We start from the raw sequence: 15,759 nt of genomic DNA, 5'->3' as shown, positions 1-15,759 counted from the left end.
TCCAGGTACTGGATACCAGGCACATGGGTAAATCAGGGATTTCTGTAGTGTTTCAAGGTGTAAAGGTCCTATCATATTTGTAAGCCCCGGGGCTGATTGCTTAAGCATGTATGCATGATCTGAATGCTTCATAATGTCATAGTTCAGCGTGTGTTGCTGGCAAAGAGCTCCCTGAGTTTAAAGCCCAGGTCTGCCCCTTGCTGGAGTATGTGAGATCCTGGGTGCCTCGTTCCATGTCTCTATGCCTTGGGTCCTCACCTGTAAAATGGGGGATACCTCCCATGTAGTGCCTGTCTCATACATAGGTGGATATTAGGGTTAAGTTAAAGAACAGCGCCTGGCACATAGTAAACACTCAGTAAATGCCAGCTATTATGATCATTCAGATTTTGACTCTGGGCATTTGCTAGAGATGCCAATGTCCTCGGATGATGTATTGAGTGAGCTAGGAGTTTCCAGGTTTTTAGAACATCCCAGAGGTACACATTTTCTTTCATACCTCTTTGCCTCTGCCTCTGCTGTTCCCTCTGCTTGTTCAGCTGCTAACTCCCTCCTGTTCCAGCTCAGCTCAGGCACCACCTTTTGTGGGGGCTCATGCCCAGCATTAGAGTCCTCCCCCATGCTCCCACGTGCATCATGCTGAGCTCTCTGCTGCCATTAGCTGGCTGTTATGTTGTCTATGTGTCAGTGCCCACTGGGCCGGGAGAGCGCACGGGCACAGATCATATCGTTTTGTTTCTAAGGCCCTCAGCGCTCCTCAGTGTGCCTGGCCCATGGAGGACTTGGGATGTATGGCCCGAGTAGGTGCATGAATGAACGACTCAATTATACAAGTTATACACCTGAACGAGGCTGCCCCTTCAAAGGAGACCCCTGGCTGGGGTGTGTGGGGGGTGGGCAAGGCTCCCGATTGCCCACCTACTCTCTGGAGCCTTCCCCAGAGAAGCCCACTCTGGGGGGCTCACCTTTGTAGAGCGGTGTCTCTCGGGACTTGTTGGAGATGTCAGGCTCAGCCCCAGCCTGGAGCAGAGATCGGAGGCAGTCCAGGTGTCCCCTGCACGTTGCCAGGTAAAGGGCCGTTTCCTCCTGCAAGGTGCGCTGGTCGATGACTCCTGGGTATGCTGGGGAAAACAGACGGGAAGTTCACAAAGGGGGAAGATACCCCCTCCTCCTCAACACAAAGGTAACCCCAATTTCCAACGACAGACATGTGTGGCATCCACCTAAATTTACCATCCATCCTCTCGGCCCTGGACTCAGTTGCTTTCACAGGGCTGTTTCAGCTTCCCAGTCTTATTAACTCAGCTCAGATGCTGCCTCCTCTGGGAAGCCTTCCCTGGTTGAGCCCCCTCCCTCTCTGAATGACCCTGTCCTTCCCTTAAACTTCCACCAGCCAGGGCCAGAAGCTCTGTCTCATACAGCTGTTTCTGCCCTAGCATATGGTGGTGGGCTGTCTGGGGTTCACGCTACCTCAGGGCAGAGCTAACTCCTGTCTGCAGGTGTTATCCATATACATCTGGCTTGGGGGGAAGCGGAGGCTTGGAGAGGGTTTGCCCAGGTTCCCACAGCTGTGGGGGACGGCCTTGGCAGGGCATAGGCACAGCTGTGGTATTTTCCACACCACATCAGTCCCTGGAACATTCTGGAACAAGCTGGCAGTGGCTCTCCCAAAAAGTGAGCCCTCCCTCATTCCTTTTCTAGGAATTAGGCTCTCCCGTCCCGAGAGGCCTAGAGAGGTGGCAGCCGGGTGGGTGGGGACAAGTTACTTTCTTCTCCCAGCTTGGTGATTTTAACTCTGCAGTGGGGGTGATAACCTTGCCGTGCTCCCCCACCCCCACCAAGATTTGTGGGGCAAAGAACACGAAGCTCCTGAAGGAAGGAGCCTCTGCCCTGGGTCCTGCTCCCGCCTCTGGCTGCTCCCAGAGCCGCCGCCTCACCTTGCTGCAGGGCCTTCAGGCAGTTCAGCTGGCCGTAATAGGCCGCCTCATGCAGTGGCAGCCAGCCTTCCTTGTTGGGCTCTGCGAGATTCTTCCCTGCCTTGATCATAGCCTTCAAGGCCTCTTCGTCCCCTTCCTTGATGGCCTTCAGCACGGGGTCCACAGGCCTGTGACAGCAAGGGGCGGGTCACTCCTCAAGACCAGAGCAGGGCAGAGGTGGGGCCGGGCAGCCTGTCTCCCAGAGAAGCAGGACGACTGGTGGCCGGGGGCAGTGCTGGCCGGGGGCCCACTCGGTCCTGCTTGCCCCTGCTGGGCTGGAACAGGTGCTCAGGCCCCCTGCAGCCAGCGGCCTCCTCAATAAGGAGAGTAATCCTTCCCAACCCACATGGGTGTGCCCTGGAACTCGGCCCCGGCCTTGGCCCTGACCTTGGGCCCTCCAGCTTATCCGTCCGTCAGCTATCCATCACAGCTTCCTCAGGCCTGTCACCCTCAGCCTGCGGGCCCAGGTCAGCCTCTCTCTGCCTCTCGTCAGAAGCCCTCATGTAACTGCTGGCCTTTCCAAGTCTTTGAATGGCTGTTTGACTGCTGTCTGTCCCCCCACTAGACTGAGTTCCAAGAAGACAGGGACAGTGTCTTTATTTCTTCATTTCTTTCTTCTCTCACAATTTCACTCTCAGGGCTCAGCTCAGTGTCTGGTCCATAATAAGTGCTCAATAAATATTTGTAGGAAGGAAGGAAGAAAGAAAGAGAAAGAAAGAAAGAGAGAGAGAGAGAGAGAGAGAAAAGGAAGGAAAGAAAGAAAGAAAGAAAAAGAAAGAGAAAGTGGAAAAGGGAGAGAGGGAGGGAGGAAAGAAGGAAGGAAGGAAGGGGGGATGGGAGGGAGGGAAAAATTCAGAACCTAGGAACCCCAACAGTTACTTCACTCCTTCATTTCTTTTATTTCCAAAATGATGGCCTCTCCCTTATGAGCATTTTGCTTGTTTCTTTGGAATTATTAAAATATCTTGCTCAGGGGCACCTGGGTGGCTCAGTCCTTTAAGTGTCTGCCTTCGGCTCAGGTCATGATCTCAGGGTCCTGGGATCGAGCCCCGCATCGGGCTCCCTGCTCAGGCGGGGAGCCTGCTTCTCCCTCTACCCCTCCCCCTGCTCATAATCTCTTTCTCTCTCTCAAATAAATAAATAAAATCTTTTAAAAAATGAAATAAAATATCTTGCTCAAAACATTCTTCGCAATTGCCTCCTTTGAGCATTTGGAGGACATACTGGCCTATAAAAGTCACTGTGGGGGCTCTGATCAAGCCTTGCCAGTGTTTGGTCCCCCCGTGAGCATTCCTAGATCTGGGGCACTGCCATGCCCTTAGCTCCAAGTGGGCACCCTGCAGGGAATGTCTGTAAGAAACGGGCTGAAACATGGCAAGCTCATTCACTTCCACAGATGGAAACCGGGGGTCTCTTTTAGACAGAGCTCCTTGGTGGCCAAAAGAGAATTAGGGAACCCCTCTGTCCCTGCGGCTTGCAGGGCTGCATCTAAGGTTACACCAAGACCATTTCTACCACGAGGATGCGGGCATGCAGTGCCAATCTCCAAAGGGATGGATAGCTAACCCTGCAGCAGGTTTCAGCACAGTGCTCCAGTGTTTACCAAGAACCTCGACCTATGGGGCCAGTTTGCCCTTCAAGCAGCTCTGAGACCAGAGTCCCTCAGAGGGGGGCTCTTTCCAGCGAGCATCTCTCTGGGGTCTTCCCAACCCCCCCTTTGGTCCTCACCCTTTATCCTCACCCCCAGAACATTTAGCTGCTGAAAGACTTATATACTTGAAGGATTAATAAATTTGAAGCCTTCGCAATGAAAACTTCTGAATATCAAAAAAAGATTTCAGGGCTAATGCAAATGAAAACTTCTTTGCTACTTTGTTCATTCATTCATTCATGCATGCATGCACTGAGCTCCCTTCCCTCCATCCTGGAATCAGTGAGGACCAGGACCGCTGTGATTCCTAGATCTACTCCTGGGGAATGTTCTGCATAAGTGGTCCCATTTTCCAGATGGAGGTGAGACTAGAGGCAGGTCTTGTTCCCAGGGCCCTCACCCACGTCAGGGGCCAGGATAGGCCCCAAGGGTCTACACAGCCAGCCCCTTTACCCTCCCAGCTGCTTCCTCCGTGGTGAGCGGCACTTCCTCCTGACTCTCAGCCTCTCTGGTTATTAATAGCTTCAGAGCACAGACGCTGGTTAAGTTACAGACCCGCGAGCACGATGGGTAACTGACCAGATAAGCCCTGAAGCCCCCATCAACGCCATCACTACCACCTTGATGGGGCCTTCTTACAAGCGGCCAGAGCAGCCCCTGCTGGTGTCAGGAGAAGCCCCAGTGGGTATGTATCCCGTCTCCCCCGGAAGGTCTCCTGTGGGGCCCCGGCTGAAGTGGAAGAGCGGAGGGCTGGCTGTTTTTGTCGCCTGGGGGGTTGGTGCGCATTGCGTGAGAACACTCCTGGGACCTGCTGTCCACCTTGGGTCTCATCCAGCTCTGGTGCACAGACCCTGAAGCTCTGTGAGTTCAGCCCAAGCCCCGCCCCGAGGGTGGGGGAAGCTGCTGGGGGTGTCACACCGTCCGAGACTAAGGAGCTGGACGGGACCCAAGAGGCCACTCTGTCCTCTCCAACCTTGTCTCGCAGAGAAGGGAGATTCAGAGAGGGACAGCGACTCCCAGGCAGCCACACAGGAAGGGGCAGCAGCACTGAGAGCAGAGCCTGGGTCCCCCTTTTCCAGACTCTCAGAACTCCTCCCGCAGCACCAAGGAAGTGGGGGCGGCAGGGTTTGAAAAGAGCTGGGAAGAGACACACAACACTGGCCAATTGCCTCATCCCCTCTCTGCAACATAACTGGAGTGAGGAAATAGGGGTTCCTGCGATGGGGCCCCTCTTTTGCTTTTAGCTGCTTCTGGGGTTAATACAGGGGAGCAGAGAAGGGGGACGCAGCTAGCCCGGCAACCCGGGGCCAGGCAAACAGAACCCCTTCTGCAGCTCGGATTAATTCTGGATTTTGCCACCTGGCACAGAGCAAATAAAGGCAATGAGGCAAAACAAAACCCATGGGTGTGAGCGTTGTGGATATGCTCCAATATCCCCACGGTGACGCATGGGGGAAACTGAGGTAAATAGAATGCGTGGCTGACTCATCAGCTTCAGCTCTAAGCTCCTCTGAGCCTCTGGGGTCCTGGGGCCATCTCCCAGGGGGCTGCGCCATCCCCCGGGGCCCACTCCGGGGGCATGGAGGTGTAAATCACAGGCACAGGCCTGGCTGACAGTTCCTTGAGGAGATGAGTCTGTGAGCGCAAAGCCCAGATCAGCAGGAGCGGCTGGGGCTCACGGAGACACACCTGGGAGGGGTGTGCCTGGGAGGTCCCTCTGGAATGCCCCCCTTCTTGGGGCCTGCGGGCCTGCTTCCCACTCCCCACCCCCCACTAACCCTAGTTGGAAGGGTGAACTTGGGCAATCTCGGGGCCCGGGCCGGGGGTCACTTACGCCAGCTGGGAGTTCTTGTATTTCTGCATGACCCCTTGGAACAGGCCCTTGGGGGCCGAGGCGGGCGGGTTCTCGGGAGGCACAGTCGACCTGGAGGGTGCAGGGCAGGAGTGGAAGAGGAAAAAATACTCTGCATATGAGAAGCGGGTCATGGCCGGAGGCAGGATCAGGGATGGAGGGCTAGCGAGGGGAGAGACTGATGGACAGACACAGGGCTCTGAACCAAAGCAGATGGCCGGTCCTCTCTTGTGTGCTGGACACAGCTGCTGTGTCTCTGGATTATTTTTGGCCCTTGGAGGAAGCCCTGGGAGATTTAAATGACCATATAAGACAACAATGAGGTTAACCTCATCCCCACCCCTAGGCCCCCTCCCCAGCCAACCACGCGGGAGGCAGATAGGAAGCAAGGTGACATTCTTCACCCAGGAGGATGCGAGAAGGGGTCAGCAGCAGGTCCCAGGATGAAAGGGGCTCAGTCCCGGGCCGGCCAGGCTGGGTCCCAACGGGGATGGGCAAGAGGTTCTCGGAGGTGCGGGGGACAGGGGAGCATAACTGGGAAGCCAGACCAGGTCTGTACTCACACCCCCACCTGGCCAGGTCCCCCGTTAGAGGGTCCTGCCATCCCAGGGGCAGGAACGAACGGTAGGGAAGTTAGAGCAAACGGCCGTCACGGCCAGGGCATGGAGTCAGACAGATACGGGTTCAAATCTAGGCTCTGGCATATCCTGGCCACGGGACATCAGACAGGTTGAAGTTCCCTGTAGAGCCCGGTGTGGGAAGACCGAGGAGGCTGGAGCCGGTGAGCTCAGCTGGCGTCCGGGCACAGGGCTGCTCGGCACGCATCCACCGTTAATTGTCTCATTATTTTGCTTCTCTGAACCTCAGTTTCCCACCCCCTCGGGCTCTGGTGAGGATGGGAGGGTGAAAGGAGCTGTGGTGGCCACTCCACATAGCTGACTGATGGGGGTGACTGTGAGGACGGGGCATGTGGCCCGTGCCGACCACACTTGTAGCAGCTCAGTCCCTGGTGCCACGGACACCCCAGCAGGCCTGGCCTGGTGTCCTGCACCCTGCAGGGGTGCCCCGTGGGATTGAGGGGGACATTGCTACCGGTGGTGTTTGGAGGTGCCAGAACTGTGACCCTGACAAGGACCCACGCTCTTCCAAGACGGAGCAGAACTTACAGATTTTGTGGATACCCTCAGCAAGGGCCAGGGCATGGGGGAAGGGGTGAGTGAGCAGAGAAGGAAAGAACATGCTCTCCTTTGCTTCAGCCATCTGAGGGCGGGGGGACCCCCCAGGCCGGCCCCCTTCACCATCCTCATCCTGCACTTGCCTTCCTCTGTCCCCTCTCCGTCCCCTTGCGACCAGCAACCTGAGTTGCTGAGCACCACTAGGCTGAGCACGACACCTGCGTGAGCGCACTCGTTAGTCCTCTAGAGTGGGTGCCAACGTCCCCGTCTTTAGAGACGGGGAAACTGAGGCCCCGAGAGGTGGTCACGGCCCCGGGCTCACACGCAGCTGCAGCTGGGAAGTGAGCCGAGCAGAGGCCTACATGTCTGTCTGCAGAGCTCCTGACGCCAGCCCTGCCCCACAGGCCTGGGGTCTTCCCGCCTCTTCATCCTCCCTCCCGCTCGAAGGCCTCCATTCTGACAGGCCCTGCGACTTAGAACAAGCCCCTGCCCCGCACTGTGCCTTGGTTTCCCCATTTGCAAGGTGCGCAGGGGGGACCAGAGCGGGGTTTTCCTCACCGTTGTGGTAGCTGTGAAGCCTTAGCTGAAATGAGCTCATGTGGGAGCTGCGTGTCAGGCAGATCTAAGAGACCACATCCTGGGGAGGGGGGCGCAAAGCCTGGCCCCGCCGAGGCCCCTCTCCACCCCCCGGAACGGGGAGCGTGCTGGGGGTGGTGGAAGGCAGCCTGGGCCAGGCCCAGCTCGCAGTCCCTCATCCCGTGGTCTTGACGAAGCCCTGGGTCTCAGGCCGCACAGGATCCCGGGGTCCCGGCCACCCACGCCATGGCCCATGTGTGTGGCCTCCTGTCACTTACTGTTGTTAGGATGTTTCTAGCAAGGTGACAAGCACCCATAAAAACGCGTCACACTACCCTAAAACCAGGACTGTCTCTAATGGCCAAATAACAACAACAACAGGGTGCCGGCAAGGGTGGGGGGTGACAGCAGTGGTGATGGGGATGTCCCTCCCCACCGTGCGGGGCATGGCCTCACTTCCAGCCTCCCCACCAGCTGGAGGCAGGCAGGGGCTGTGCTGTTCCCGCTTCGCGGAGGAGGAAGCAGACAGACCGAGTTCCGTGCAACAAGAGCTCCCCAGTCCCTGCTGGGGGAGCGGGGGTGTCCCAAGACTTGTGCTAGCGCCTGAGATGCAAATCTCAGATGTCCAAAGGCCAATGGGGTGGGAAACAAGGACACAGACAGCCATAGGCCGCAGGATAGGTGGTGGGGACAGAGCAAGGTCTCCCCTGGGCGCCCTGCAGTGGGTGTTAACTTGGCTTTAGGGGCAGGTAGGGCAGGTGCCCAGAGCCCTGAGTGTGGGGCCTCACGCTGGAGGGGGAGCGAGTCCTAGTCCTGTCCAGGCCGCAGGCCCCACTCCCCCTCGGCCCTGAGCAGGGGCATTCCCAGCAGAGAAAACCACCGGGGCTGAGTCATCAGAGGTGAGAGGAACCTGGCAGGATGTGGGCGCGGGTCATGCCCTAGAAGAGGCCCAGGTAGGGCTCCGGTCCTTCATGTGGGCGGGCAGGTCCGGGGCGGGGGGTGTTGAGAGTGCATCACTGTCACCCAGCTCCCAACAGCCCTGTCCTGGAGTCCAGCTGGCCCCTACTCCAGACACGGGTCAAGCTCGGTGCCAGTGGGGAGTGGGGCTATGAGGACAAAGCCCCCTAACTCCTCAGTGAGCCGCCAGCCCCAGGAAGGGCATAAAATTGGGCTGGACCTGGCTGAACACCGGAAGCAAGCAGGCCTCTTAAAGGGGGAGACAGCTAAGGAATACAAGAGTCTGCCCCACGCCTGCCACCTTCTATTTGTCCCCTCCTCCTGTCCTCACGCTAAGCCTACAGCAATACAGGACTCAAGTATAGCACTGGGCACACAGCAGACACGCGATACACTTAAATAAATGAAACAAAACAAACAAAAGCCTTCCAAGGGGTAAGAGCCCAAATGGTAAACTCGGTTTTGTGCGGTGCCGTGGCAGGACCTCAAATTCCCGGAGAAGCAGCCCCCAGCCCTCCCAGGTGAAAAGAGGAAGAGCTCACGTGGTCCAGCCGCCTCCACCCCCATTCCCGCGGGTCTCTGGAATCAGCCTCCCACCTGCTGGCCAAACCATTCTTTCTGGGCCAGCCAGAGAGGAGTCCCATGTAGAGGAGAACGTGAATTCCAGACTGCAGCAACTTCTGCTCCCCTTCCATACCTGGGATTTGTTGGGTGCTTGCCATGTGCCCAGCCTTGTGACAGAGGTACGTGGCACAAAGCATTTCCTTTCATCCTCTGGTCTACTCTGTGAAGGAGACATAATTGGCTCCCTTTTGCAGAAGAGGAAACTGAGGCTCAGAGGTTTGCTTCCTCTAACCTGCTTAGTGAACTCCTGTTCATCCTGCACAGCCCACCTGCTCAACTAAGTGAATCGACCTGCTCTGTGTCCCTCTGAAACTGAGGCAAGCCTCTTTGCTGAGCCCTTCCTGTTGGGTCATTATGTACATCTGGGACCCTCGTTAGACAGCAAACTTGGGGAGGGTAGGGGTGAGGCCTGATTCACATCCAGGTGCCAGGAAGGCAACTTGCTCATCATAAGAACATGGTAGGTGTGGGTGGCTCAACTTGAATTATTTGCAGCTGTGCACACATCAACCCAAACAAGTCCCTACTTCATGCTTTCCTCCTTTGTCTTCTTAGAAATGTAACCTTAAAAAAATTCAGAAGTTTAAAGACTGGGAAGACCCAGCTTTCTGGGCCCACTCTGGCTGGTCCGCCATCAGTGTAATCTTGGGCTCCCTATTTCCTGACTGCATGAACCCTCCTTCTCCATGGGATGGGAAATTGGGTCTGCCTTTCAGGGAGCTCTCTCTTAGTGGGCCAAGGCTTGGCAGATGATCCCTATGCGTGTTTCCGACTTCATCTCTTATATTGTGGTGGGAGAGAAGCAAGTTGGAAAAAATGGCTTTAGAAGGGCACATTATATTTCCTCTGGGATGCTGATCTGGCTTTCATGTCCAGAATCCCCAAGGCTCAGTTGACCTTTATGTCTACAGCCGCCATTTTGGTCACAAGATAACAATAAGTTATATTTGTAGAGCATTTTATTGGTTTCAAAATGCATTTATTTGCCTAAAAACAATTCTTGGGCACCTACAGTGATCCAGGCTCTTTGCCAGGCACTAGAGATATAAAAGTGAGAAATATCTGCTTCCTGTCCCCAAAGAGCTCATATAGTATAGTTGGGGACCCTCTCAAGAGGCCAAATAATGCCTTCCTAGAGTGACACGAAAGCTTGTCCATGAAACAGAGGCAGTCATGGTGTGGGCACTCGGGGTGCTCAGGGAGGAGGTAGGGGGAGGTCGATTGAAGCTGTGGGGCGTGAGGGAAGCACCAGCATTCTACATGCTTTGCATAAGAACACTGCAAGCTGGGCTAGGCAAGGTTCTGTTGTTGCCACTTTAAGGATAAGCCTGTTGGGGCTCAGAAAGGTTAAGTAACTTGCCTGAGGTCACACAGCCAGTAAGTGACAGAGGAAGGACTCAAACCTCCAAGCCCTCTTCTCTTTCCTCTCTACTCTGCCGCCTCTTCATTCACATTCCTTTATTCACTCATTATTCACTCACTGAGCTATTTAGTGTTTGCCCAGGGCCAAGCGCTGTGTGGTAGACGGGAAGCTTCACAGGAAGGAAGATGGGTGAGGCCTCAAAACAAATACATAGAAACTGTAAGCTGGGGTGATGAAGGAAACTGCCCCGCCAAGAGAGCGAAAGGGGCGACCTGCCTGACCTGGGATGGTGGTCAGGCAGGATTTGCTGAGGAGGTGACATGAAATCTAAGACAGCCCCTGGGATGTGGATGATGTCCTGTTCCTAAACCTGCTCTGGGTCTTTGGATGGAAACTGTGATATGTGGGGATAAAAGGGACAAAGGACTGTATCGGGTCCTGTACTTCCTGAAATGCCGCATCTGGGAACGTGAGCACGAGCTGGTGTGTCTCTTGTCGCTGGGGACCCTCAATCTCTGTGGTTACGAGGTGGCTGAAATGAGACCCAAACCCACTTCCACGTGGAGGGGGGAGAGGAACAGAAAGAGACCTTTACACTATGGGCAGAGCCGGTTATGTGTCTGAACTTCAGAGCCGGGGGCAGACATTGCTTCTGTTTCTGGCCCCGTGGAGTGCACGTGCATAAAACGGGCACAGAAACGGCCTCGTTGCATGGCTTAAGGATTAACTGAGTGGCTGTGTGCTGGGCATATGGGAAGCCCTCAGTGTGCATCTGGGGGAGGAGGGATCGGCTCCCCCAGCAGGGCCCATCTTCTTCCAGAGATGGAAGGGCAGAACTGAATCGGGGAGGTTTCAGCTCACATCCAGAGTGAGAAGATGCGCGTTGAACCCCGTACCCTACATTACTTGTGCCTGGAATTTAGGTGAGGGCTGCATGACTCTAGGTAAGTCATTTTCCTTCTCTGTGAGAGCTTTTTTCTCAGGAGGCTGGTAAGTGTTTGCATCCCATGTTGGGTGTCTACTTCCTCACCCACCAGAGGAAGGAAGAGGTCAGGACCCAGATCTCACGAGCCCAACTCGGTGCTAATGTAAGTGTCCCCAGGACTCCCCGGGAGGCTCCCACACTGGGGAGAAGCCTGCAGATGCCCCAGGGTGGGGGGGATGCTCTTCTCTCTATCTGATCTCCTCCTGAGAAAGAGGAACTTGTGGTCTGACTGAGGCTGAAGCAGCCAGAAGAGGAACCAGGGCCTCCCAGAGCACCGGCCATGAAGAGTCCTTGGCTCTGCATCCTCGCTTCTGTTTCTCAGGCTGGTTTCCAGAATGGGACCCCCTCAGGGGCAACTCAGTAACCTGGAGCCTTCCTACTTCCTCCAGCCGCCCAAGGAGGCTACCTGCCTTCCCTTTTAGAAGGGGCTGCTCGGTGTGGGGCATCCCAGGCTTTTGCCCCGTCTGCCTGGCAGAGGAGGTCCAGCCTCAGCAAGGGCTAAAGTCACTTGGGGAACGCCCGGTGGGTATCATCAGGGGACAGGGCTGGGATGAACAGCCACCCACCTTCATCACTGTCAGCTGGGACTGGACATTAGAGATGGTCTGTGTGTTGCCGAGAGAGCTTAAGGGACTTGCCCAAGGCCACATAGCAAGTCAGCTGGTGGCTGGAGACGATGAGAGTTGAGGCCCAGGTCCCAAGGCCACAGAACACACTCATCCAGCAACTCCCTTCCCTCAGCCACCCACCCCCAAATACATACTTGACTTGGACTCAGTGATGAACAAAAGCGTTTTTAGATGTATGTATTTCCTTTCTAAAAGCATTTTAAGATCCAATGCTTAATTACCTCTCTGGGCTCCCGCCTCCTACACAGAAGGTACCCTCTGGATCTGCGCTGTCCAGGACGGTAGCCACTGGCCACATGTGGCTAGTGAGCTGTTGAGATGCATCTAATCTGAATTGAGATGTTCTGTGAGTGCAGAATACACACTGGATTCCAAAGACTTGATATTGATGACATGTGGAAATGATAATATTTGAGACCTAAATTAATTTCACCTGTTTGCCTTTACTTGTTAGCGTGGCTCTTAGGATATCCAAAATTGCATATGTTACTGAAGGTGTGGCTTGCGTCCTATTTCTCTGGGCACAACATGGGGCTGCCCTAGGTGGTCCTGCCACTGGCATGATGAGGTCACGCTGAGATGCGGGAGCCAGAGCGAGGAGGTAGGGTGGCTTTGCTGGGCAGATGTCACTTGCTTCTCAGACCTGTTTTCCCAGGGAGGCTGCCTAGATGGGACTGGGAGCTCTGCTTGGACTCGGAACATCAGCTCCCCGGCATTCAAACATAAAGCCAGTGGTACAAAGCCAAGCCATGCACTTTGCAACCAGATCGTTCCAGTCTCTGCAACACCGTCTACCAGCTGTGCAACCGCCGACTAGTTACTAGCCCTGAGCTTCAGTTTCCTCGTCTATAAAATGGGAATATAGCACAGAGCCTCCTGGAAGGTCCTCAAGAGGGTTAAACAAGGTGAAGTGGGTAGAGCACCTACCGTAGTGCTCGGCACCACCAAAGCTCAGAAGGGTTTAGATAACAAATGTAAGTCATCAAGGTGTAAAAATGCACCTCACAGACCAGGAGACTTCGGTCTTGGGTTAACAGTGTTTGGGAGCTGCACCTTACAGGTGCTCTAGTTGGCCTCTCCTCGCTCACCTGGTCCATGGGTAGAAATGGGCAGGTTGGCGGTTGACACGCGTGGACGCAGTGGCCTCAGCAGTGGTTGGGCCCCGAGTCTTGTCAGCCAGGCTCTGCTCGATGGCCATCTGGACCAGCTCATCCTCACTCAGGCTGCTATACAGGCTGTATTCCTCATGCCCAATGGCACGCTGTCTGCCCCGAGCGCTGATCTCTGTGGTCATCCTCTCTCACCTCTCACCTTGGCCCCCAGAAGAGACACTCCGAGAGGAGGAGGAAGTGGCAAATCAGAAAGCCCTGTGAGGAGACCAAAACCATCCTGGTCACTAACAGTTTTGCAAGAGTTATGTTTAGCAACAGAGAATGCTGTGCTTTCCTCTGGCAAGCTCACAATCAGTTTTTATCCATTCATGTTGTCATTTGGACCACCCAGCCACCATTCATCTACACATCTATCCGTCCACTCATCTACTCACCAATCTACCCACCTCTCTCACTATCCAGCCAGTCATTCACCCTCCTCTCCATTTGTTCATTCTCCCATGTGTCCACCTGTCTACTATCCACCCATTTACCCATCCACATCTGTCCATTTACCCAGTGACCTGATCATCCATCCATCCAACCATTATCCATCCCCTGATCTATCTGCCCACCTACCTGGCCATTTATCCATCCACCCCCCCATCCATCCATCCATCCATACCTCTATCTACCCAACCAACCATCCACTCATCCACCATTCATTTTTCCATTCCAGACAGCTTGTCTACACATGCATGCATGCTTCATTAACCGAGAGATTACTTAATGAGCGCCTACTTTGTGTCCTGCACTCCTCTAAGCTCTGGTGACACAACAATACCAAGGGACAAATATCCCTGACTTCAGGGGGCTTACACAACAGTGCTTACATTCCTTCCTTCCAGTTATCCAACAAGATCCTATGCCAGCATCTCGCCTTATCTCTGTGCTGTGCTAGGGCTGAGAATGTTGGAGATAAATCAGACATGGGCCTGCCGCTTCAGTATGCATGATCTAGTTAAAACCAATCATGACAGTAATTTGCCATGTGAATTCCAAGGACTCCCTTCCTTAGAAAAAAGTGCCTCAGGGAGAAATGAACTTTGGTTGAATCAACTGGTTTTAGGAAATGAAGTAACCTCAACTAAGCCTGTTTTTTGTTTTGACTGGCTGACGTGCAGTGTAACTGTAGGTCAATGGTTCATAGCCCTAGCAGGACACGAGAACCACATGAGGCCATTTTAAAAATACCCAAAATACCAGTGCTATAATTTGGTTTGTTTGGCAAATATTCACTCCCCTCTCCTTGGCGGCAGGGTATCCCCCTCCCTATCCCACTGAGAGTGGGCTTGGCCATGTGACTTGCTCTGGCCAATGAACGTTGGGGCACGATAAAGCAGCCCCTTAACAGGGGCTTGGGTGTGGGGCTTGCCCTTCTGCATCACCAGGAGAAGAGCTCCCCACTGGAGGCACCGCCCGTTAGCTAGACCCCAGAGTGAACCGACCTGGGGCAGCCCCACCCAGCAGACCCAGCACCCTGAAGCCTACGTCAGCCCCTCTGCAGCGACCTGCAGACTCAGATCATGAGAATCAGTGCTTATTTGGGGTGCTGTGCTACCCAGCATTCTTGTGGCTCTAGTTAACTGACCCCCAAAAGGCTAGGCCAGCCATTTCACAAAGAGGATATCCAAGTGGCCAATAACCAAATGCAGGGATGCTTGACTTTCTAAGCGTTTGCGAGAACACTCAAATTGAGATCCTAATACAGTATTACTGTCTACCCAACAGCATAGCTCAAGTGGAGGGGCGCCTGGGTAGCTCAGTCAGTTAAGCGTCTGACTCTTGATTTTGGCTCAAGTCATGATCTCGGGATCATGAAATTGAGCCCCGCATTGGGCTCCTGGCTGGGCGTGGCGCCTGCCTGAGATTCTCTCTCACCCTCTCCCTCTGCCCCTCCCCCGCCCCACTTGCACACTCTCTCTCTCTCTAAAAAAAAGAATGGCTCAAGTGGAAAAGATGAGCATTAGCAAGTGTTGGGGAGGATGTGGGGCATCAGGAACGCTCACCACCACTGGTAGGAGTGTCGAGTGGTAAAACCACTTTGGAAAATTTACGGTGTTTGCTAAAGCTGAACCAACACATCCTGTGACCCCAAAATTCCACTCCTAGCTCCCTGGCCAAGAGAACCATGTACATGTGTTCACCATAAGACAAGTTCAAAAATATTCATTGCAGCACTACTCATGATAAAACCAAGTGGAAACTACCCAAATGTCTATCAGCATTTGAATGGATTACTGCGTTGTGGTATATTCCCACGATAGTGTATACCAGTGAAACAGATAAAGTACCACTGCTCATCGCAGGATGAAGCTCACACAACCATAGTGAGCAAAAGAAGTCAGATAATGAGGAACATATGTACATGATTCCATTTCTGTAAAGTTCCAGGCAGACTAAACTATGGTGGACCTTTGGTGGTTACTAACTGGGAGGAGACATGAGGGAGACTTCTGGGAAGCCAGTCACGCTGTTTTTCTTGATCTAAGTGGTTCCATGATTGGTTGGCTCCCTTTGTAAGGAACCTCTTCAAGTATGATTTCTACACTCCTCTGTGAGCCCATTATCCTGTAATAACACATCTACTTAAAAGGTAGGGGCACCTGGCTGGCTCTGTCAGAAGAGCAACTGACTCTTGATCTCCGGGTTGTGAGTTCAAGCCCCACGTTGGGTGTGGTGCCTACATAAGAAGAAGAAGAAGAATTTTAAAAAGAAAAATAATAATTAAAAAGTGTATAAAATATCTTCTAAAGGGTATTGATGCTTGGACCCCGCCTCAGACCAATTAAGTCAGAATCTCTGGGAGTGTGGCCCAGC

The 15,759-nt window shown here is 54.1% G+C and overlaps 1 protein-coding gene across 1 annotated transcript in view; it reads right to left on the bottom strand.

Moving 5' to 3' along the window:
• Positions 1 to 13,091, bottom strand: part of ASB2 (ankyrin repeat and SOCS box containing 2) — a 28,333-nt gene extending 15,242 nt beyond the window's left edge. Inside the window, exons 1-4 of the mRNA XM_021679660.1 lie at positions 12,877 to 13,091; positions 5,462 to 5,551; positions 1,938 to 2,104; positions 966 to 1,121 (exon numbers count right to left, since the gene is read on the bottom strand). Coding sequence (XP_021535335.1) covers positions 966 to 1,121; positions 1,938 to 2,104; positions 5,462 to 5,551; positions 12,877 to 13,082 — 619 coding nt within the window. The 5' untranslated portion in view covers positions 13,083 to 13,091. The remainder of the gene's footprint in view (positions 1 to 965; positions 1,122 to 1,937; positions 2,105 to 5,461; positions 5,552 to 12,876) is intronic.
• Positions 13,092 to 15,759: the final 2,668 nt, after the last annotated feature.

Source organism: Neomonachus schauinslandi, chromosome 9 (assembly GCF_002201575.2).
Source record: "Neomonachus schauinslandi chromosome 9, ASM220157v2, whole genome shotgun sequence".
Taxonomy (NCBI): domain Eukaryota; kingdom Metazoa; phylum Chordata; class Mammalia; order Carnivora; family Phocidae; genus Neomonachus; species Neomonachus schauinslandi.
This window is presented reverse-complemented; position numbering and strand designations above follow the sequence as displayed.